General features: G+C 46.3%; 1 protein-coding gene across 1 annotated transcript in view; it reads left to right on the forward strand.

The window, feature by feature from the left end:
• Positions 1-23808, forward strand: part of COX10 (cytochrome c oxidase assembly factor heme A:farnesyltransferase COX10) — a 106178-nt gene extending 82370 nt beyond the window's left edge. The window contains exons 6-7 of the mRNA XM_082326668.1: positions 8921-9153; positions 21506-23808. Of these exons, the coding sequence (XP_082182794.1) occupies positions 8921-9153; positions 21506-21948 (676 nt within the window). The 3' untranslated portion in view covers positions 21949-23808. The remainder of the gene's footprint in view (positions 1-8920; positions 9154-21505) is intronic.
• Positions 23809-24562: the final 754 nt, after the last annotated feature.

Raw genomic sequence — 24562 nt, forward strand, 5'->3', positions numbered from 1 at the left:
GTTCTCACTGTACGACATTCCTTGGGAGATTTAGGCATCACTCACAGAATCCTGCCCCTTTTCCCCGCTGACGGTCCAGATGTCATTCAAAACCACATCCAGGTTGGTGCCGATAGGCCTGGCTGAGCCCTGTGGACAAAGGAAAGGTATTAAGGGCGATTCCTTTTACAGAGATTTGCATTTGAAAGAAGTTTATTTGAGGTTCAGGTCTGTAAACTGGAGACACAATGCTGTGGTGTTGAACTCCTGATTTAAGTGTGCCTAAATGCTACCCATTAACCCAGCTCATTAGGCTTTTTGGGAGCACCTACACGTTTCATACCTCTTCTTAACACAAAGTCGCTCCTCAGCTCAGGTTTTGTGTTACAAGTTGGTTTTAGAACTTTTCCACTATTTTCCACGCTATTTTTTTTACATTTGGGGCAAAGTACTGTCCAATCTGAGATTATCAACATCTTTGTCGTAGTTATTACCAGAAACCAAATCACAAAAAGCCAGGTACAAACACATAAGCAGGCAGAATTGCAGCAAGTGTGTTCTGGCAATCTTAAAAATTGTGGTAGTGTTCTACCCAGTTAAAGGGGATTTGATATAAAATTCAATGCTTGTAGTGCACGTAGGGCCTGACCTGCCACAGCAACACATTTTTGGGGATGAGATACCAGCCACTGCCAGAATGTAGATACTACTTCTTAATCTGTGAAGACAAAGTTAAGTAATTTAATAAGAAAAAAAAAAAAAAAGACTTGACAAAGCTCCCCGTTTGTTTGCACCTCCTGAAGGACATCTTGTCAGTCTTCAGTGGTAAATGGTAGACAAGAGTGTGTTCTGATACTTGGAGTTGATGGGGGAAAATTGAATTCCCAATTAAAAGTGTAATTTAGTTTCACGTTTTAGTTTTAAAACACATCATCCTTCATCCCTTGTCATGAGTCATGAACTGTCTTGCATGACTGAGAGAGAATAAATGAATATCTATTAAGATCTTTCTCTACATTTTTTTCCTCTAAAATACTACCATTTTAGCTCCTTGATAGATATTGTTCAGTTTAATGTAATTCTGATACTTTGCAAGATTAAGCCTCAATCAGCAGATTCTTGGGCTTTTCATAATGGTCAGTCACAACGTACCTGTGGGAGATGATACCAAAAGTGAGAGCGTGCATCGCGTGTGTTCACCAAAGCTGCTGGCTGATGCAGAATCAGATCTATGTGAAAGACAGAAAGGGGTCTAGCAATACGTCCGTTCTGCCAATGCTAAAGCTATTTTTTCCTTTTAATTGGAAAGAAATACCTCTCCTTGAGACTAATCCAACCTGTAATTGAAAGTTGTAGTTGAATATAAAAATATTTTGTCAGTCATGCTTTGAGTCCTTAAAAAAAAGCTGTGCTGCCTCAGAACTATACCAATTAGGGGTCATAATGCATCATCATGGAACCACTCTGATTTAAAATCCAAAATGTGAGTGTGGATCTTTTTTCTATCCGGTACATCCCCAATCTGTCTGTAGGACTCTTTCGGAGTTTAGTCTAACGTCTTTTGCAAAAAAATCAGAATCATTTTAGAAAAGTCATCAGAGATGAAGCTGCTGATCCAGGCAATGTCGTTCCAGTTTCAGTTTCCATTAGTGTTGTTGTTATTACTATAGAGCTTTTACAGCTGACAATGGTCATGAATATGGTTTTTATTACTAAATATATAAATATGCAGCCTGAAAGGATTTGTGTGGAAAGTTAAAATTTCATTTCACTGTTGGTAGATTGCCATCGTTCGGTTGTCTGCCATGATTACTGATTGGTTTTGAATGCTCTGTGCCTCACTTTGAGCTTAGAAGCTTATGAGTGTTTTTTTTAACCTCTCATCAAAAATAATTTCAGGGACGCTACCGTTGCTATTCAGGGCAAAATGTGCCTTTTACAGCTTTCTGGCTCGTTTTTCGCAGTCAGCTGACTCTACGGCTCTTGCGCCAGCAGCCGACCCCACTGCTGGTTTCAGGCATCTGTCCATCTGGGGAAGCAGAGCTGGAAATTACGCAAATGCAGTCCAGATGTGGGCTGGAAGGAGATGGGCCTTCCTCCCTGTTACCTAAGTCACAGGAGCAGGAAGGCTTCCATACAGGCGTATGTTGTTGCAGTGCGTAACGTCCTCGGCTCCCTGTGTCTCTACCAAGTGGGATGGGATCGCCTGGTGTAACTGCTGGGGCTGATGGCCTTCCTTGGCTTTCTTGGTAGATCTCTATAAGCTGCCGAGGAGGGTTCAGCAGTTCTTGGGTGCTGATCTTTAAAAAAAAAAAATAAAAATTTCAAAAACTCCCTTGGCTGATACGCCAGCTGGGGGAGGTGACCGAGTCATGGCTCAGCACCATATGACAGTCAGCGATCACAGGCACAGCTCCTGCCCTGGGACTGGCTATCAGCAACTGTTGGTGTTGCCTGGCCACAAGAATTGAGAAGATGCCAGGAGATGAGCAAAACGGTGAATCAGCAGCCAGGGAAAATGATGGTTTTCTGCACGGGGTTAGGTGCGTTTGTGCTGGGGATCTCCATGCGCCTCCTCCCCTCCTGAAATGACCACAGGCCTTCATGTCCATAGAGGCAATCAGAGGGACACGACTTGCACTCCAGTTTGTGTAACCTCGCATTGCTGTTGGAAAAATGGAAAAACTTCAGGCTGATGTTTTTTCTTAGTTTTTGAGGAGCTTCAGAAGCCTTAAAACTTATTGCTGACCTGGAAAAAATTAGGAAGAAGAGGGGGCTTTCTCCAGCAGCCTTGTACTGGCGAGTAGTCTGGGGACATTTTTAGTACCTACAGACTCCAGAAATAATAAGCAACGTATGATGCTTACTCCTGAAATCTGATTTTAATTATGGCTTTGGAACTGTGTTCATGCACTGGACTCGTATCTCAGCCCGTGATGGCGAAATGGAATTGCAGAGATGAGAATCACACTTGTGTTCTCTGTCTGCTGAGTACCTTCTCCTGAGCTCCCGCTACGTTCAGCCTGTCTGTGCGCGAGGCCGATTCAGGCTCTTCCTTTTCTTATTACGACAAATTGTTTTGACACTGTACGCAGATGGAATTTGTGCCCAGAGTAGCAATATTGAGATTAATCTGAGCCGTCAGTCTCACCTTTGGTGTCTCAGCACCTGCCACCGCGGAAGATGCTGAAGTCGGGGATAATTTGGGACCGTTTCTGTGGGTGGCAGGAGCAAACGAGCGAGGGGAGGAAGCCCGGTGGTCTTGCTGAACCTGTGTCTTGAATGAAACAGAAAACTCACCAGATAGAACCAAAACCAGGTTTTGCCTCACCAAAAATAAGTAAAATTGCAATTAAAGGGTGTAAGAATATTTGCCATTAAAATCCCGTGCAGAGGAAAGCAAGGATGCGTATCTTGGCTTCGTTTGGATGCAGAAATGACTCTAAATAAGTTCCTTTTCTTCCCACCTTCCTTCTCCCGCCGCAGCCCGTGCCTGGACGTGGAGGACCTGCTTTAGGGAGGCGCAGCCTGGCTGGAGGCTGGGGAGCAGAGCAGCGGTGCCGGGCCCTGCCCTGCGCGCCTGCCCGCGCCCTGCCGCAGCGCTCGCCCTCCCCGCTGCGTTCGTTGCCGTCCCTGTCCGGCTGGTTTGAGATCGTCACCCTGCGGCTGGCAGAATGCACCCCTGGCCTGGTGGCTGGAGGGACAGTTGGCAATAGTAATAAGATCTAATACAAAATAATCAACCAGGGATTCGGATGTTTCAATCCATTAAGGTATTCTGTGCATGCTGCAGCAAAACAAAAGAGCATTGTTGTTTGGGTTTTTTTTTTTAGTTTGCCCTTTTAGAAATGGGTGATGTTGCTATAAAAGGTTTTTGACAGACAGGGAGAAGACGGAATTTGTTTTATTACCTTTTGTATTAGGCTTTGAATCTAATTTTCAAATATAAGCACTTATGCTTCACCTGAAAAATATGCAGGCAGTCTTAAATGGACACTTACATTCAGGCTTATGCTTTTATGTAAATACGGTTGCGTGCCCAATTTCCCATTAACACAAGGTCACAAATTAAGTTTCTTATGTATTTACATAGCATCTGAACATGAATTGCATACAACTGCTGATTGCATGAATGCGCCTCTTCAGGATTCATATGGGCTTTGTGTCTGTATGCGAGCGTCAATATATTCACAGAGACGGGTCGAAGCATGAGATGGTGGTACAGGAATTGTCCATATTTCTAAATATCGATAGGTTTTAAGAGGGAATTTTGTCTAGCTTCTTGATTGTTTTTTCCAAACAAAATTTTCTTTAAACTTTTTCCCCTTTTCAGTACTGTTTTTTAAATTGTCGTTCTAACTGTACTTTGACAGTCGTCTTCACAAAATGTTTTGCCAAAGAGCCAAAGACAGCATAGAAAGGCATGTGTAGTAGTGATGCTATTGATCTTTACAGAGATTAAGCTTGCTAATGCTGCTGTGAAATAGGTAAAATAGTACATTAATTTTAGAGATGGGCAAATGCTTTAATTTGTTTTCCCCTCTCAATTTTTCCAAGTAACGCTGTGAGTCAATAAGTACTGTTATCCATGACTCTGGAGCCTATTAAATAAATATATTTCATGTGCATGTGCGCAAGATCATTATATACGTATAACCAGCTCATCTGTAAGTGGCAACTAGATTGGAAGATTATGCTATGGCACATGCATTAAGATAGGCTGCTGCGTTGTCCAAAGTTGCTGTGAACGGTACAGCGAGCGAGGGTCCGCGTGGATGCCTCGCCGTCGTGTGTGCGAGGGCCTGAATATCACCCCTGTGGGATTCCTCCTGCCTGCGCCCTGTTCCCCCGCAGCAGCAGTCCTGGAGCGATCTTCCCCAGCCTGACCCGCGGCGTCGCCCCAGACACCTCTGCGTCAGCAAAAGCTTGAGGGGAATGAGGAGAAGCCTGGCTCTCTTCTCCGCCTCCTCCTCCTCCTCCTCCTCCTGGATGCTCTCAGTGGAGTGTGACTGGGGAGGGTCCGTCTTGGGCGAACTCTACGGGAGAGACGTGTCAGCACGTTTTCTTTGGATCAGGAAAGGTTTGATTATTCACTAATCAAGCTGGAGTTCTCGTGAATGTCTTTCAGCAGTATTATTAGGCAGACTTTGGTGTGGGCATTCTCAATAAGGCAGAGAAGAGGGACAAGGCAGAACTACCAGTTTTTGGTTTTCCTTTAGGAGGTGTCCTATGTGGTGACACACTGGGTATTTTAGAGTTGAAATTTGAAGAGAACTCATTTGGCACTTGTAGTATTTTTCCAGAGTCTGATTTTAATCAGTCGAATAACTGAAACCAACTCCTCCCAAGAATCCATCATAAAACCTAGTTTCTTACTCAATATGTTTGCTTTCTGAGCAAGCTCCTTGGCCAATTTTCCAATGGAAGGTTGCCTTTTTTTCCCATGGGAGCGATTCCCTTAGCATAAGTGAACGCCCAAGTGAAATGAGGCTTATGTACCAGTGTCTGTCATCAGCCTGCACTTACTGCATGGGGTGGTTTAAGGATGAAGGAAACCAGCAGAGACCCCGCAGCCACTTTTGACCACGGCGTGAGAATTCCCCAGCGTTGGGTTGCCCAAGACGGATGCTCCTGTGATGCCTGCTGGCCTGCGTGATGGCACGAGGCTGTAGTGGGAGGAACTGCCTGGACGTTAGGTGATGGGGCAAATCCAGTGACAGCTTGGCATCACAGCCTTCCTCCTGCTCCAGAAGGGGATCCTGGTCTGTGCTGCCGCAGTGAGATACGGGCAGCCCGGCAAAGGAGCGTGCGTCAGATCAGTGAGCCTCACACCACATGCCTGAGTTTTGGTAGACCAAATGTGAGCATGGTCAGAATGGTCCCTAGAAGACCATAAACTAGTAGAAATCAGAATACCCCTTAAACTGCCGTCATTTAAACCTAGAGTCAGCCTTTTCTTCTTAAAATCCTGAGTCACAGAAGCGGAAAAAACTGCACCAGTGACTGAAATCTCTCTACCTTTTCCTCAAATATTCTCTCTTTCCCAATGAGGAGATGCTTATACTTCTCGTAGACCTTATAAACATGACATATTTATGTGAGAATGAGTTGAATTCTCCTCTACCTCATGTCTCCCCAAGAAAGCAAGGTCCTAATTTCTTATTGCAGTGTCTTTGTGACGCCAAATAGTATTTCAAGGGGCAGAAATAAAGCTGAATCATCAGATCACAGTTTGAGTTTCCGATCTCAGTTGGAGTTTTAGGGGCAGGCACTTGTTAAGTTGGACAATTACTCTTCTAGAAGAATTTTACAGTTCCTTGATTGTTAAGGAAACACTGGAGAGAAGCAGAAAATGCGATACTTTCAGGATGTCTAAAAGTAATATAGTTCAACTGCTTATGAAGAACAGCCATCATTGACTTGATGCCCTGCCCTGAGGTCATTAGGACTATCGCAGACACTAATCAAACTGCCTCCAGGAGCTTCCTTTTAAAGAGACAGAAAGCAAGAAACTGAGAAACAAAACTGTGTTTTCATCCACCAGGAACAGAACAACTTCTTTGAAGGTCTCGGTCATGTAACTTCCCCCTTCCCTTTTGGTAAAGCCTTGTTTTTTAAAGGTGCTTTTCCGATCCATCAGTTGGACGTGAAGGCAGCCCACGGCTGGTATCGGGGCTGGCACCGCAGGGCTATCGCTGCTGCAGGGGAGCGACGTGGGAGAGACGCAATGCTGAGTTCAACCATGGAGGAGGGCTTTGCGCTCCCAGCCTTCGCCTTCCCTTCCCATAAGAGGCACGAAGGGCTGGTGGCCGCCGCTCCGTGACCAGCTCATGGTGTGTATCGTGCATTTGAATTGGAGACATGTAAATGAGTCTTCACTCTTGATTAGCGAGAAAAGCGCTCATTGCATTAGGTCAAGCTGTGTCCTCATTTATGTCTGTGGGCCCCGCAGGAGCGAACGTGGGTAGCCCGGCCTCGTAGGGTCACGCTGGTCTTTTGTCACCTCAAGAGCGTGTATTGTGTAAATCTGGTGCTTACCGTCTGACTGTATTTTATTCAGGCATCAGTCAAGATAGATTTGTTTAACCGAACCCAGTCAGGCTTTTACTACGGAGGGACAATGTCTACGAAGTACAGCGTTTGTAGTCGGCGTCAAGATAGTTTACGGTACAGATTGTGTTTTCCTGCCTTTCTGCAAAAGAGCACCGCTAGCTGCAAAACCCGAGGGCACACCACCGTCTGGCTCCTCTCGCAGTACGGCTCCTGAAAACAGTCGCAAATGTTGCAGATCTCATTGTCGATGGATGGCAATGCTGTACCCTGCCTCTATTCCTGATGTGTTGGTAACGCCAAGGCTGGCAATGCTGGAGCGTAAATGTGCGCTGTGCACGCTCCGTAACCTAAAATCTGTTGATGGTTTTGAAAAGCCGGATAAAATGACTTAGTCAATTTATTTTAAATTGAAGGCAGATCTTTAGTGTGAGATTGGCTCGTTTTACTTCTTCCAGTTATTTAGGATCTCCATACCATATTGGTCCAACAAAGGTCTTAAAAATCAAGAGTTGAATGGTAGGATTTTTTGCTGATAGAACTCCCATAAAATTCATCCCCACCAGCAAATTTTTCTTATGAGGGTTGGAGCAGTGCTTGCAACACGTATTTTAGGGTTAAGGATTTGGCCAGAGGGCAGAGTGATCATAGAATACAAAGGCTGCATAGTTTTCAATTACACAAAACGTGTAAAGCTAAACTTCATGCAGAGACATTTGTAGCAAGCACGCATATTTTTGGCTCCTATATGGATGACTAGAAGTGTGTATTTAGCCACATGGGTTATTAAATGCAACTCGGTTAATGGCATTTTCCTCCCTTCCAGAGGTCTCCCACGCCACGTTATTTCCTAGTGGCATTTAGTTCTCTCTTTCCATCCCACCGAACACCCTCGAACAAGCGCGTATAAAGATGCCTCCACCAGCAAACGTCGATCTGGTGCAAGGGAACACAAATAAAGCTTCCTTAGGGTTGGATCACGGTGCCGCCTGTGAAGCGTGGTTTTGGTAGCCAAACAAAAAATCCTTGTTCATCGTGTTTGGATGTTTATTGTGGAACTTATTAGCAGAAGTTTATATAGCTTCAGCCGCTTTCTTACAGGTTTTAACAGGACTTCCCAGCTTTCCCTGAGCTCTTAGCTGATGTGCAGTAGAAATCAAGAGAAATAATGTGCACCTTTGTTGTTTGCTGCTTTCGGCCAAACCTAAAATATCTTCAGTTAATTCCAGTCACACTTAGAAGATAATAAGTTTTAATTTTGGTTCTGTTGCCAGAATTGCTGTGGCGTGCTACCCCTGCTTAACACAGTGCCTAAGCTAAATGGGAATGTAGAAAATTCAGCCTTTTTTCAGTAAAGCCAAAAAATACTTCATTCCCGTTGACATAATTTCAAACTGATTGAATGTCCTCTTTTTCTTATAAATGCTTCCTAATTTTGTGTCTAACCCTGTTGCATTTCAGTCAAAGGATCCCTTGGATAATTGCAATAAATTAAAAATCTGACAAGCTACAAGCATTCTCAGTCACTCGAAACCCTGAGTGCTTTTTCCAGAGGTCAAAATTTACTAAGATGAAAATGAGAGAGAGGTGTCTGCTGGAAGCAGCAGTTCTCTGTAAGGGCTGTTTACCTGCATAGGTTGAATTTAGTTGGTGAGGACAGTGATCACGAGAATAAGAATCACCTATCACTGCACATCTGCAGCAAGAGTGTCTTAGCTTTTTAGAAAGGCTTGCCTTAGGGTGGGGAGTCAAATGGGAAAATGTGGGCTGGGCAGTAAAAAATAACAAAAATGCAATCTTAATTTTTGGGAGGAGGCAAAAGGAGAGGGGCCGCAGTCATTCTTTACGACAGACTCTTGCTCAGCGCGTGTCTCCTGCTCTCTGCCCGCAGCCCCCTGCTCGCCGTCTGTTTTGCCGCCTCCTGCGGAGTCCCGGGAATCGCCCTGCTGACGCTGGGAGTCAACCCCCTCACCGGGGCCCTGGGAGCCTTCAACATTTTCTTATACACGTGTTGCTACACACCCATGAAGAGAATGAGCATTGCCAACACGTGGGTGGGAGCTGTCGTCGGTGCCATTCCCCCCGTCATGGGCTGGACCGCGGCTACTGGTAGTCTTGATGCTGGTGAGTATAAAACCCTCGCATCTGGGTGAGTGGTTGTCAGCGTTGCTTTGGGATAGCTAAAAAGACCCACTCAAAAGGCAGCAAACCTCGTGCTTTATGCTTGTTGACCTGATACTCCTTCAAAAGCAGATATATTCTGCAGTTTGTGATGCCAAAGTCTGTTACAGCGTGGTACCGTAAGGACTGATGAAGTAGACATGATTGTATCATCCTCCTTACGGGGGCATTTCAGGGGCAAATGTGAGCTGATAAAGACTGTGTCCTACTGAATATGTGTTTAGGCCGTCTTAAAAAAAAAATCTAGAAGGAAGGTAGTGTCTTCGGAGTTCACATGGAAGAAAATATTATGTAATTTCAGGATTAAAACCATACCCAGTAAGATCCAACTTACAAGTCAGGAGCTTTCAGCTGGAAAATTTCCAGATGTGTCTATTACTGTCTTTCCACAAGCCAGAAAATGTCCTAGGAAGATTAATTTATTGTTGTATTTTTTAATTGCCCACTTCTAAACTCTAAGTTATAAATGTTCCTTCCCCTCCTCCTTGAAAAGCAAACGAATATTTCTATTTTAGTAACTGTGAACCGTTTTTACATCCCTCATAAAACACTGATCTCTTCAGCAGCTAAACTCTGACACAATTAGGGCTTGTTTTTCTTGCCAGCTAGAAACTTAAGAATCAAAGTGGCTCCACATAGTTATAGTCTGAAGAAACTCATGAAGTTCAATTAACAGGTCTGTTAAGAATTTTTTTAGCGCACACTCATCCCACAGTGTGGCATATTTAAGGCTTGAATAATACTTTCAACAACAAGGCTTTTAAACAGAAGTTATCAGAATCTGTGCAAAATCCATAGCGCACCCTTCTTCGTTTATGCTGCGCACTTCCTATAAAACTCAGTCTGAATTGGCTTTGTGTGTGCGCGTTCTGGTGCAGATCTAATCCAGAGCCAGGAGGAAGGGTTTGTGGGGTTTTTTTTGTAAATGCGTGTGCCACTTCTATACAAACACTTACTTCTCTGAAAGTTTTTTTTATATTTAGGCCTATAAATTATATGTATATATACGTATAGTGTCTCATGTTAAGGAGTGCGTAACAGACATCATTTAAAGGGCTGTATTTCTAAAGGGAAGAGAATGAACTAAAAACGCAAAATGTGTCCTTCTAAGGACTGTATCATTCTGGCTGCAGTTGCTTAGACCTCAGATCTTACGTTGTTTAGAGATTTCTGCGTTGGTTTTGGCATCTCTATGCAGAGTTGATGCTAGCAGATGACTCTCAGTGCCCAGGCTTCACCTGCAAAGTCCAGCCCGGAGGAGCTGGAGTGAAGAGCTCTGACTCACCAAAAGCCCTTGCTGTAGAGGCTGCCACAGTTCAAATTTTCACCCCTGGTTTTAAAAAGGCAGCTAAACTGCTGCACATAAAGCCCAGCAAAGTAAACTGGCACCGCGTTTCATTATCTTTAATTTGTCAAGTTACGACTTGCTCTTTGAGACCTATTTCGCAAAGCGCTAAGCGGTCGCTGTACGGCAGGCAGGCAGGCAGGCGGGCAGGCAGGCAGGGCAGGCAGGCAGGGCAGGCAGGGCAGGCAGGCAGGGCAGGCAGGGCAGGCAGGCAGGCAGGGCAGGCAGCAGAGCGCACCACCTTTGTCCCAAGTAAGCTCTTCCTCTCTAATTTGCCGCTGAGATGCGGTGACAAGGCCCGCTGCCAGCTCTGCTGTGGAGCAGATAGTCCCTGGCAGTGATGCCATCAGTGGAAGATGATAACTTCAAACCACCTGAGCAGGCTTTGCCAGAACATGATGATCTGCGCCGGTGCGTAACCCCGTGCTGTACTGTTTGTTCTGGGTAGCTAAAACTTTCTACAGTCACCTCCCGGTCTGCGTCAGTGAGGGCAGGCAGCTTGTTTAATAGAGAAAGAAACGCTACTGAGCTGATGCTGGTCTTTGTCATGAAGTACACCTGGGGAGAGTCCTGAAAACGGTGACCTGAATGTCATATTTTAGTGCATTTCAGGATTTAAAAAAAAAAAAAAAAAAAAGCTTTAAAAAGAGAAGAGATAAATAGAAGAAAAGGATTGCATTGTAAACTACGATTTCCAGCGTTAAGTGTTCTGCTATTGGAAGGGAGAAGAGAGTTCAGCATCTGGCGGCATCGGGCCGGTGCGGCGCACAGGCGTGCATCCGCCTGCGTACATGCACGACGTGCAGACCTGCATCCCTTCTCTAACCGGCCTACCCGCAGTTGTTGAACTCATTAATAATGTGTAATTAGCTTGGAGACTTAACCTAGTTTTAGGTAGAGGTGTGAAAATGCATTTACACCTCGTTTTAAAAAAAAAAAAAAAATCATTCCACTCAATAACAAAGAGGAATGTGAAGGAAGGGAGTTAGAAAACTAATGAGAAGGAAGGTTCTCGCTGCTTAACTGGTGGTTTTTTGAGTTTACATTTTCCTGTGAATTTTTTCTCCTTGTAATCTTCTCACAGCAGGCGCATTGTTGTACATGTTGCTGGTTGTAGGGAAAACAATATTTAAGCGCAGACCTTTCGTTACCATTTGAGGGAGGTAACCGAGTGCTGCGGCGCGCTGTGGGGCAGCCGGGGCAGCCGTGTCGGCCCTCTTCTGTACCGGCAGCGGCGGCGCAGAGCTCGTGCTGCGAGCTGCCTTGGGTCGTTTGAGAGAGTTGGAGCTGATTCCTAGCTTCCAATTCCAGAGATAGTAACAAAGCGTCTCAGACTGGAGCAGCCTTGGTTTAATTTGTCCTCATTTTGTTTATAACTTTCTTATTTCAAAGATTGAGACCTTGGCAGTTTCTTGCACAAGAAACAAATATCGCATATTTGCAGATAAAAATCTGGGACCCTTATATTTCCAGTGATGCAAGCACTTGCTGGTATTTCTTACACTACACATCTTTTGCAGATCCTGCCGCGATTCCCAGTGATGCTTGCTTCCATTTCTGCCCCGATAGGTAACTTTAACTGTACGCTCTGGAGCCTGATTGAACCTCCTGCCCCCAACCCTGGATTTTGTGCCAACGTAATTTAGGGAAAACCTCCCATTTCAATAGCGAAAGATAAGGTTATCTCTGGGAAGATGTGGAATTCTTTGTTGTGGGTTTGGGGGTTTTTGTGTTTTTTTAATGGCAGCTGTTTGCAACTGATGAAAGATCGGGAATGTTCACATTTCCTCGCTGGGGGAGCCCAGTGCAGGTGAGATGGTCAAAGGTGCCTGATAAATGTAATTTATCACGTGGATATCACTACCGTGTATCTCGTGTATTTATGCAGAACTAAACTGCCAGCCTGTGATTTGCAGTAACACGTTTGCTTCCTTGAAAGCAGATTTCATTGCTCCTTTGTGGTAGTATTTATTTCCAAAGAGATTTGTTTTTCTAGTAAATCTAGATGCCCTCACAGCATTTCTCCTGATTTTACAAAGGAAGGACTAGCAGGAAAAATAATGAAATTCGCTTAAAGCCATAAGTGATAGCACGGAGGCAAAGCTCGGCGCAGGGTCCGCAGGCGGGAAGCCGCGGGCCGCGCCGCCGCGGAGCCTGTGTACGGATGTCTCTAGGAAGTAACGGAGCCGTTTATTTTGGCGTGCGAGCGGCACAGCGTAGACATGCTTTAAATTACTCAGTGTTGCTGGTCTTTCTCCCCAGACGAATGCTGCAGCTTGCTTGTTAGAAACGTTTGCTGTCCGTTTAAACTTGTTATTTCTAGTTAGCAGAAAAACTGAATCCAGGGTAAGCGTTTGAAGTGCCACAGCCCGTGTTTTGCCTTATAGATTTTGCGCTTCTTCCACCGACCTTCCTGTGCCTGTGCGCTGAAGGCTCGATCCCAGCCGGCGAGCGGCACCGGCCTCTCGGCGCGGAGCAATTCAGGGCCGCCGCGTTGGTATAAACCACCCAGTTAGATGGAAGTGACAAGCAGGGGTCCTCAACATAATGTGCTTATCAGTCAAGGGGATTTATTCTGAGTAGGTGGCAGTGGCGTAGCAGATAACAGCCCTGCCAGTATAGCAGACATTACAGACCCGTGGTGGCCTGGAGCCATAGGTATTACTGCACCAAAGAATGTTTATCTCAAGAGACTATTTAGTTTATCTCAGATGCTCCACTTCTGGTCTCGCTTTCCTGAAAGACATCTTGTACTGATTTTCATTCATTTTCTGAAATTTAAATAATTCCTGGGGCCATGGAATTTATAGACTGACTATCAATTGTAATCATGCGGAGGCTGATTTTTAAATTGCCTTTACTTTGTAATTCAAATTGTGTTGTATGGTAGACATTAATTATGTCAGCCAACATCTATTTACAAATGGGGATTTAAAAACGGGCAGTTCTTATCAGCTAGTGACATTTGGCAGATGGATGGTTTCAGTAACAAAAAAAAGAGAATTGGGGGGGGGCTGCGCCCAACCTGTCAATGCCTGGAGTCTCTCATACCTTCCCTGGTGGAGCACTTGTCTGCCAGGAGGAGGGAGAGCAAAGCAACAGCTTAATTGCATGCAAAATAAGCTTGGAGATCTTTGTGTCCCTTCCAGTTAAGCGCTTTGAGCTTTCAAAGCCCCTTGATGTGCGAGCAGGTCCCGCCGCCGCGGGAGCTCCGCCGTCCTGCCGCAGGACCAGAGGAGGCTCCGGCTGTAAACTCCCTCTGGTAAACTCAGCTTTTCGGGGTTTCACTTCTCAGATGAAAGACAGCAGAATCTGTGGTCCGTTCCAGAGGAAGCGGAGATATTCATGCCGCTGACAAACGAGAATTGGAAGGTGGGGGCCCAGGAGTGTCCTTTGTGGGGGTAAAAGCTGAGACAGAGGGACAATATTAGGAGCAGCTGGTCTGAATTTAGGACAAAAGCCAATGGGCTATTTCTTTTCCCCCTTTCCATCTTCACAAGAGACAAAAGAAATGGCAGTTCCACCGCTGGGGCACCTGGGGGACCGACCCCACAAACTCACAGGCAGCGTGCCCTTACCCGCTTCTCTGCCCCGCACACGGCTGTTGGGCACCTGGAGGAGATGGGGCTGTGCAGCAACCCCCGTGTCCCGGGTGTGGCACAACACCCGCAGGAGAAGCACCGGTGCCCCGGGTGTGTGACACAACACAACACCCGCAGGAGAAGCACCGGTGCCCCGGGTGTGTGGCACAACACAACACCCGCAGGAGAAGCACCGGTGCTGTGGGTGTGTGACACAACACCTGCAGGAGAAGCGCCGGTGCCCCGGTGTGACACAACACCCGCAGGAGAAGCACCGGTGCCCCGGTGTGACACAACACCCACAGGAGAAGCACCGGTGCCCCGGGTGTGACACAACACCCGCAGGAGAAGCACCGGTGCCCCGGGTGTGACACAACACCCACAGGAGAAGCACTGCAGGGGGGATGCCCACCCTCGGGCTCTGGGGGAGCCCCGGCGGGAAGAGGTGGTTGATGAGGAGCCTCTGCGTGGCTCTGCAGGGTTGCAGTCCTCTGGTGAGCCTGGTCCTTTGGCAAATACTTCCTAAACATATTTGCACATAACGAATGGTCTGCGCAAAGACCGTATTTTCATCTTACCCAACAGGCTCGCTTTTTTTATGGCATCTGTTGCTGGGGTTAGCTAGGACAAATTATGTGCAGCGTTGTTGTTTTTCTCAACCTCGCCTGTATAATGAAAGGTGTTTACCTGTGAGACTTTCGGCTGTAATAACCTGGTGTGTGTCATACAAAAAGCGTGCACGCCTGTGTATCCGTATGCACACAGCTTTTCTCCGCATGGCGAGCATACCTGAGGACATCTGGTTTCCTCCTGTTAAAGGCAGTGGCCAGGAGCACTCCCTCGAGGTGAAAAACCCCACTGCCAACTTCGTTTCCCATTCGTGGTGGACACTAAGGATCGTCCTTTTGTTTGGCAGACAAGCCATAGACACGGCCAACATCCCCTTCCCTTTATGTGCTGCAGCAGAGAAGTCTATCGCAGCCCCGAGACGCTCCTGTTCCGCAAGCCTTTTGTGCCATCCTTCAAAAGAAACAGCTATTGAAACCCATGACCATGAAGCTTTTGAGTTTTCCAGTGTTTTCCTCCTCGCCCTTCGTTTACATGACCGTGTAACCTTGAAGGCGCACAATTAGGGCCGTGCGCGGGGCTGTGCGTGCCCGCGCCGGCGGCCGGGACCATTGTTTGCAGCCCAGAGACCTTGTGCAAAGCTTTAGAAGCGATACCTTTCCTTTTTTTCCTTCTCAAGGCTGCTTAGCCGCTCAGGCGGCATCCGACACAAGCAGGAGCATCTGCTTTTGTTTTCCAGTGGAAGCAGAAGTGCCGGTCGTTGTCTTGCTGTGGTGCTAAGATAGGAAATGCTGCAGTGGTAAAATAGAGGGGAATTGCATCAGTTTGGTTAAGGTTCATGACTAGATAATTCCCAGATGGTTTTGTGTTTGAGAAGGCTTCATAATCACAAATTAAGATGCAAGTTTTGTAGAGCTAATCTCTTTTCTACTTCCAAAGACAAAAATTAAATAGTAGGTAACGTTTTTCCTCGGGAGTGATTGTATCAGGGCAGTATCTTGAACGCTTGTAATGGGAGGCCGGTAGATTTACCCTAATAGTCATTTTCCATCACCAAAACAAGCTGAAGGAAAGGCGGTAATTATTGCGCCTTCCAACTCCCCTTCACGAACAGAAAATGCCACTGCCAGCTCAATAGCCCAATCCTTACCTATCAGGAGATTACAGCTGTGTTACGGCCGTGACCCTCCAAACCACTCTGAATATTGGTACCAGCTCATCCAAATAATCCTTTGGGTGGTCAATATTACATTGAATCTGCAATGGGCAACAAGGCTTTGACGAGACTTCAGAATCTTTCTTTACCCCCATAATTGCTGTATAGTATAGAAGCCTCTGTGTTAAACTTGTTGTAAAAGAGCACACAAGAAAAGATAGAAAATGACAGCCTTGGGGATGTATCCAGGATGTTTCTTGCAAGCGTACAATCCTGTAAAAACCATGCAGGACTACGGTGAGGAGTTTTGGATGAGTTATGTTAAATTTCCTGTAGAAAAGGTGAAAAATGCATTCTGAGGTGGCGCGGTTGCTCGCAAGCAGGTGGATACAGCTGGACCAAGTCAAGGCTCCGAGCTCTAATCTACCTTGTCTGGATTAGAGAGGAGTAATTTGTTCAACATCTTTTAAGGGAGGAGAGCCAGTTGTGTGCTATCAAGTAAAACGGTGTGTGGTTGTTTCCTGACTACGATCCATTGAAAGGCTGAGCTTAGCCTACCAAAGCCTTCCCCTCCTGACGGCAGCAAACTCATACCAGTCACCTAGAGACAAAAGGCCGGTGCTTTCCTCTAATAAGTCAGGGAGCTACCAGGGTCTGGAAATAATTTTAAAATTCCTTCGCATTATTTAAGGCAGAAGAATTACTAAAATTGTGCTTTAAGCAAAACAGCATTCTTAGGTTGCCAAGGCAGTAAACACCAGCTTTGGGAAATGCAGTAAGATTTCAACATCTGTTTTGGAGCTGATATTTTAACCATTCCATGTTTATTTTAATGCCTGGTTGGCCACTTCCCAGTCATACATACGCAGCAGCAAGGCAAAGACAGAAGGGGCGAGTCCGTTCTTGAATTGATGCTACAGATCAGCTCCCCCTGCCTTATTTTTTTTTGTTTTATTGATCAAATAAGTAGGTGTTTGTCCTGTCTAGAGCTTGAAAGTGGTACCAGAGGTTTGCAGAACACTGTGTAGAGGGAAGGCACTGCATGTTGTCTAAAGAACAACGAGAAGGATAAGAAAGAATAAGTTGTTCACCTCCAGCGTGTTTTCAGGAACACGATGTTGATGCAGCAGGCTCCGCAGATAACCTGGGACACGTTTGCCTCGACGTGTGCAGACAGGCCCACGCTCCTCCGCCTGCCCGGGCTGGCTGGACTCCAGCTGGCCCCGCTCCCGAGGCCGGTGCTCCCACCAACGCGCGCTCTGCTCCCGCCTCTGCCCTCTTGTAGCTCAAGTCCTGTTCTGCCCTGGAAGAACTTGCCTTCAGAAATTTTTTTGGAGAGTTTCAATTGGATCGTCCCAAACTCTTGTGCCTTGTTGAAGGCAGGCAGCTGAAATAATTCAGCTGAAATAATTCAGCTGTGGGTGAAATCATCGCTACTGCTCCATGTGCCAACTGCACAATGTATAAAGCTCTTTGATGATGAAAGGTATTGCCAGCATGAAAGAGGCATATTTCAAATCGCTGCTTAAGAGAGTGGCATCCCCAGCACGAGGCAGTCCAACAGGAGCCAAACATTTACTTCTGCCCTTTAGTGGACGAGAAGATAGATTTGCAGTCCTCACGTTGCTTTACGCGAATGAAACGGTTTGCTCAGGACGATGCTACCGGCTCGATTTCTGCTGGCACTGTTGGCGGCTGAATGCGCCTCCTCGTTCCTGAGGAGGTGATGTATAGACGTGAACAGAGTCCGTATCCTTCACGGGACGTGAGTCCTTAAAACGTCTTGCCCAGCAGTTTCTGAATGCCTGTGGGTCTCGTTTGGTTTAGGAAAAGTGCAATTTATAAAGCTTCTGTATTTCACTAGATAAAAATATATTTACAGAAAGAAAGAATCATATTCTATCTTTTTCATTGCCAGTTGACATTTTGGCTTTATCTTAAATATTAAAATAAAAGAAAAATCTCAGCTTGTTCTTGTTTATTAAAAAGAAGATGTATTATTACTATTTAAATACTTCTAAAAGAATTTAAGAAAAGAAATAATAGCTTAACCTTAAAATTCATGAAGAACTGTAAAATCTGTTATGTATCCTTAACCCTGTGGATGCTATAGGACCCACCTGGTTCTCTGCAATCCTGTAACTTTTGAGATGCTTTAAGCTAGTACAAAGTGATTAAACATAGGAGCTCAACAAGAAAACGTTTTATACCTGTTTTGCACACAGCAGTGGAAGAATACTGGAGGCCTGGGTCCTGTTTGCCTAAAGAGACTTCATTTTTTTTCCAAAATCAAACAGGACTCCTGTGCCAAGTTGTCAGGATTCCTAAGTGTCTGCTCGCAGCTGTCCCCGATTCTCACACCTGGAGAAGTGAAGAGTTTGGAAGTGCTCATAAAGGGGCTAAAAATGCGGCTAGTAAAAATTTAGCCCAAAAGGCCAAAGAGTTTGGGATATCCACGAGCCAGGTACTTGTGGTCTTGCAGTTTATAAACACTTGCAGAAAGCTGAGAGATCTAATACGGATTTCTATCGGCCTGCCCGCGCTCCGGTTTTCCACGTGCCGCGGAGGGGCCGAGGAGCCCGAGGGCCGCGGCGTCCCCGGGTGCTGGCTGGCTCCCGCTGCCAAAGCGAGCGCCACGGCTCTGCTCCGACGGCCGGCTTCGCTTTTGCAAACTCTGTGCCAGCTCCACGTGTTACAGTTGTGAACGACCTCGTCTGGTCTTCACTTCATTATAAACCCCATAGAGAAAAAGGGGATTTGCATTGATTAAACTGAGTTCCCAAGCTGTTGGGAACTGCACAGGAGCGGCAGAGTAGACTCTGCGCTATTTTGAACCAGGTTAGTCTCCAGAGTTAGTCTCACTGTAATATTGCTTAAAAACACTGCTGACCTAATTACGACAAAGTTAACATTCATCTAGTAATTAATGAGTATTACAGTGTCTGCGCTGGGCTTGACAGGATTCCTACTGTGGGCTCATTTGACGCTGAATGGTGCTGTACCATGTGCTGTGCTTTGCCAGTCATCAGTCATACGTGACGCTTAAAAACCTCTGACAACCTGACAGTCTCAGCCTGGGCAGAGGAAATTGCAGGATGGCCGAGGCACATGGGAACCTGAGCAAAAAGATCGGGTCAGTTAAAATCCTCATAATGGGCTATTAAATTGTTTTACTGTTCAGCTTCTCTGTAAAATATCAATTATCTCAATGGTTGTAATGTAATCAAAGTAATTAAATTCCAAAGGCTTGCATGTAAAAACCAGAGCTTTGTAAATGGGAATCCAGCCTCAAGTAGTTTAGTTGGTCTGTTTGTGTTTACAAGTTTCTCCAGATGACTTTTTTTTTTTTAATGGTGTTATAGTTAGAGAACTGTTAAAGGTTTTTGTGTCTTTGAGGTTTAGGGTGTGTTTTGAGCTTGGCTGCACACAACGTTTGAACAATTGAATAAGCAAAGCCGGCGTTGCAGCCGACACACGGGGACGCGGCACACGGCAGCTGAAAGGCCGGCTGGGCCGTGGCCGTGGCCAGCGGGGACGGCCCCTGCCTCTGAATCCTGGCCCCGGCTCCAGCTGCCCGAGTTCCCTCAGCTGATGGATAATTGTAGCTTACCTTCCCCTAAGTTTTGAAAAATGACAGGCTAATGTCTCTAAGGCATTTCAGATATGAAACATGAAAAATATTCCTATCTTAGGTTTATCAAATTCAGGATCTTGCCTCCAGTAATGTGTTTTACAAGAATAGGAAAAAGCTGAAGAACAACATATTACAAGAACATTTTCCCCATTGTTTCTCCTGGTGTAGGGAGTACTGCTCCTTGATTAAGTTTTATTTCAGTTTATTTCAGTAGAGCCACTCCCTTGGGTTTCTGAATCAAATCCTGTTTTCTTAGGGCCAAAATTACTTTTGTTGCCATGATTTTCTGAAATGAATTGTAATTTTGGGGTGCAGCATTTTGAACCATCTTAAAAGGTTCCGACGGAGAGAAGGGGCTAAGCATCCGCACCCTGAACGTCGGCTTCAGTAGGACGGGATGGCGGGAGTTGCAAGCGTTTTGGGCCGCGTCCAGGAAATCACCTGTAATTCATAGCAGGCAATGGTGTTCTGAAAGCTGCGTGCCCCACGTATGAGCGTCTATCTCCATTCTTCGTGGAATCAACTTTCAGAGCATGTACTCACCTAATGGAGTATTTGCTACTCATTTTAAAAAAACGATGAGACGGGTCTTTTACACCACTACTGGATCTTCTAGGCAACTGGAAGAGCTCATTAAGTCTAATGGGCTGTTCCTTCACTGGTTGATAAGGCAGGGCAAAAAAAAGGCTCTTTTGCAAACGTAGATTATTATTATTTGCATGACAACAGCAGCGTAAGGTGTGCTGTTTAAGGCAACAACAGCCCCAAGGAAGGTACAGCCAGAGCGGATGGAGAGAAGCCGTGAACCGCGAAGTCGTTCAAAGGAGAGAGCGACTTGGTCTTTGGTAGCGCCCGAGCAGTCGCTGGGGCAGAAGTGAGTGTTTGGGGAAGAATTTAAATGCATGAACCTGTGTGCAGATAAGCGTTGCTGTTTCTGGTTCTATCAAGTCATTAAGAAAATGATAGACTCACGGCTCCAATTGAGAAGCAATTTCCGTAGAGAATGAGCTCATGGAGGCAGGGAGATGCAAAGAAAGTGTTAATGCTGGAGCGGAGTGTTTGGGAGCTGGGGAAACAAAAGGAAAATCCAGGAATGCTCATAATGTACAACAGCCTTGGGGGATTTTTTGTGTCTTCAGACAAAATTAGTGAAGGGAATTTAGTCCGAGGGCCTCCTTGGAGCTTGCTGAGATCAGCATTAAAGCTGCTTCTGCCTCGATAAGCCCTGTGCCACGTCCCGAGGATAGCTGTGAAGAACGTGGTGCTTCCACAGCTCCTTTTTAAATGTAGAAGTGGCTAATTGCTGTGAATAAAGTTACTTGATCAAACTCCTTAGAAGTTCCTACAATTGATTGGAAGGAGTAAAAAGTTCTCCATCTTCTGTCACCTCATTAGCAGCTCCTGCCGGTTCTGCCGCCTGCCCGAGGTCCGAGATCAAGGCGCTCCGTGCTGTGAGCAATTCCCGCCCTTCAGGCAATGGGCAAACACAAAGCTCAGCCATGCTCCAGGCTACCAGGAGCTGGTATTTTCCCAGTTCCCAGGAGGAAGCAGCTTATCCTCCTTTTCTGCTGTCCTTGAGCAGGGCTCCCTGCTTCTGGCCAATGTGACGCTGCTCTGGACGCACCCACTGGGAACCCGGGAGTGGAAGCTGGAGGCTCCCAGGAGAACAGACTTTTGCCCAACTTTGCTTCATTTCCATCAATCTTCCCTCAGGTAGAGACTGAATTGGTGCAGAAACCAATTAGCGATGGTTCATTAGGAGGAAGTGACTTGTTGAAATGCTTTTCAAGTGCTCCAAAAACAGAAGAACCTGCGCAACCCTGTGTAAATGCCGTTAACAGCAAGCAGAGCATGCCTTACCTTACAGAGCGTGCCTGGTCTTCTGCGCAGTGCGCTGTAACAGGTTCGTAGCGCTGCTCTTCCGCAAATACAGCCCGAATCTGCAGAGCTCTTCACGTAGCACCGCTTGCGCTTCTTCTAACGCGTGTTTCCTTCTCTCTCTCCCGCTGCAGGTGCGTTACTGTTAGGAGGAATCCTCTATTCCTGGCAGTTCCCTCACTTCAACGCCCTGAGCTGGGGGCTGCGGGAGGATTACTCCCGAGGAGGATACTGTATGATGTCCGTCACCCACCCGGCGCTGTGCAGGCGGGTGGCTCTGCGTCACTGCTTGGCCTTAATCGGACTCTCAACGGTGGCTCCTGTTCTCGACATCACCACGTGGACTTTCCCCGTCATTTCGCTCCCTATTAACCTCTACATCTCCTACCTCGGCTTTCGGTTCTACAGGGATGCAGACCGCAGCAGCTCCAGGAGGCTTTTCTTCTGCAGTCTGTGGCATTTGCCAATGCTGCTGCTCGTCATGTTCACCTGCAAGAAGTCGTTCCTAGAGAAGGAAGACAAAGGCGATCTGATCGGGGGAAATCACGGGAGGGCTATGGAAATTAGATTGCCTTAAATGTCAATTACTTGTCGTCCTCGTGACGCGTCAGGTAGTATGTTTTAGTAATTACAAGGGGGAAACCTGTGGGGATTTGTTTGAAGAAGAATCATTTGTGCCTAGCGACCACTTTATGTGATAATTTTCTCTTTTCTTCTGAAAGGGAATAGACGTGAGAGCTTAAAGCATTCACGGGCCTCAGGCTCACTCACCCATCACAGATTAAAATTTAGCCTATGTCAGAAGCACATCACTTTGGGATGGCCTTCCAAAGTCTCCGGGAGTTGTGGTCTCTCGTCTCGTGGGTAGGTTTTCAGTTAGCGAGTCACATGCGCACACTCACTAGCCGCCAGCACTGGCAGCCTCGGCGAAGCCGCCGGGAAGCGACAGATGAATGATTTATCACCCCTGCTCCCCAAGCATCCTTTCCAAATTAAGCTTTGAGGCACATGGTGGGTTGGGTGAACTCTTCTCGTCTCGATCCGTGCCACCCCTGCTCTGATATTACACAGAAGCCTTGAGTTTCTGAGGCTTTTTTCAATCACTTGCTTTTCCCAAGGTTCCCATTCACCCCAGTAGATTTTTAGCTTTCATACAGCGGGCACAATGCTAAAGGAGTAAAGAAAACTGTCTTTCAGCACACACACATAAGCATTTAAACACAAAACAGCCTCCAGATGAGCAGCTCTTCTGTAGCGTGTACCTTGAACACACTCTGAGCCATTCTACTGTACATCCCTCACGGGGAATTTCTGACTCCTGGGTGGTTTTGTTTCATTAGAGTTTGAGCCCTGTGTGTCAGATCTTCGCTGGTAAAAATTGCCATTACTGTTTATGTCAGTGAAACTTTGAAAAGGTGTAGGAGTGAGAACCAGATCTCGGAGTCTGGTAGCTTTAAGGTTTTTCTATGCTGATGCGTTCTCTGCCAGCCCATTCAGTCTCCTCGGATGAGCTCGGTGCTTGCATCAAGAGTTTGAACTGTATTTAATATCACACCGTGGTGGCTCAGCGCGAAGGCCTCGCTCGGGGTATGTCATCGGTGAGGAAACACATTTGGCAGAAAAAAAATTGGGGACTTTTATCTAATATTATAATGTTCAAATTGCAGCCAGTGTCTCTCAAAAGCAATTACTGTGGATGGTCTCACTAGGAAAATGCATTATCTTTGTTAACTGATACACCGAAGCGTATTTCTAGCCACAGCCTGATGTGCTCGTGATGCCAGTACGGGCTGCGGCTAACCCTCAGCCTCCCTGGGGCTGGCTGGGACCCGCTGGGATGCTTCCAAACACGGCAGCGCCCAGGGTAGACACGGACTCTGTTAGAGTTTATTGCGGTAGGTAGTGCCTGTTATGACTTGATGCGTTTTCATGCCAAGATTTCTTTCCCATGCGGAGAGGGACTGGGCAGCACCGTTGTGCATCGATCCAAAGATACGGGAGTACCTGAAATGGGAGACGCTGGCTCTAATCTGATCCCGAATAGAGCCCTGCGGCAAACGTCACAAGTCCGCCACCACGTGCGTATCGCGCTGACATAAAATCTTCACTGGCTGCTTTCGTGATACAAGCCCAACTTCTGGTCTCGGTTACACTGGTGTAAGTCAGGAGTGACACGATTAACCCCTGTTCTGCTGGCGGAGGTGCTGGCGGGAGCAGAGCCACCTGGTTCCCCTGGCTCTTCAGTAAGCGGTTGCGAGATTTTCTGACTCTCTCAAGTGATTGCAGATGACAGGATTGAGTTCGCTCTTCCTCTTTGTCTGACGGACTCTGCTGTACTCAAGTTACTGTGGGCAACACTTTGTAGAAAAGTCTGGAAACTGTGCAACTCCTGAATTTGTTTTAAAAATGCATCCGGTCTTCTCTGCAATAAAGTGCGTACTGTACAAAAACAGAGATGAATGCTCAAAATCTGTTTTAAACAATTCACTTATGATTGAAACTCTGGTACACGTCAGTTAATTGCAAAGGTATTTGGTAGTTTTGTGGCATTTCTTGCAGCAACAATATTGTTGATCACTGCAAGAGCAAGGGCGGCTTGTGAAATCTGGGGTTATTGTGCAAAAAGCACAGTGAAACCGAGCTGCGTGTGAGTGGAAAGGGTTTGTGCAAAACCGAAGAATTTGGTCAACCTTTAGCTGGGAGAAGAACCTGAAAAGAGCAGATGGCTCACAAAACCCAGAGATGTTGCTCTCGGAGGCAGAAAGTGGTGCTGAAGCAGGAGGGTTGTGGTTTTCTCCTAAGTCGTTATAGAGCCAGGCTTTAGGGTGGCCTGCAAGGACGGGGTGCTGTCCTGACAAACTCAGTTTTGATTAAAGGTCCCAAGGAGATGCCTGTGGTTCAGTTTTGAAGAGCAGTCATCTTCATTTCTTGGGCCAAAACATGTAACATTCACAGGTTTTACGGCCAGACAGGAGCTTTATAATCATCCCTGAGTATCTGCAAAATGCAGGTCACAGCGTTGCACCAACATCTCCACGCCCGTTGGTCTGGCCTGGAGAGAGAGCGTGGTTTTAGAATGAGTGGATCTGGGATTTAAAGGTAAGAAATAGCTTAATTTAAAAAAAAAAAAAAAAGCTTTTTTGACTTAGAAGGTGGTCTCTGCTGTGCTTCAAAATGGCCATGTATCAGGT

Source organism: Platalea leucorodia (assembly GCF_965183815.1).
Source record: "Platalea leucorodia genome assembly, chromosome: 14".
NCBI lineage: Eukaryota > Metazoa > Chordata > Aves > Pelecaniformes > Threskiornithidae > Platalea > Platalea leucorodia.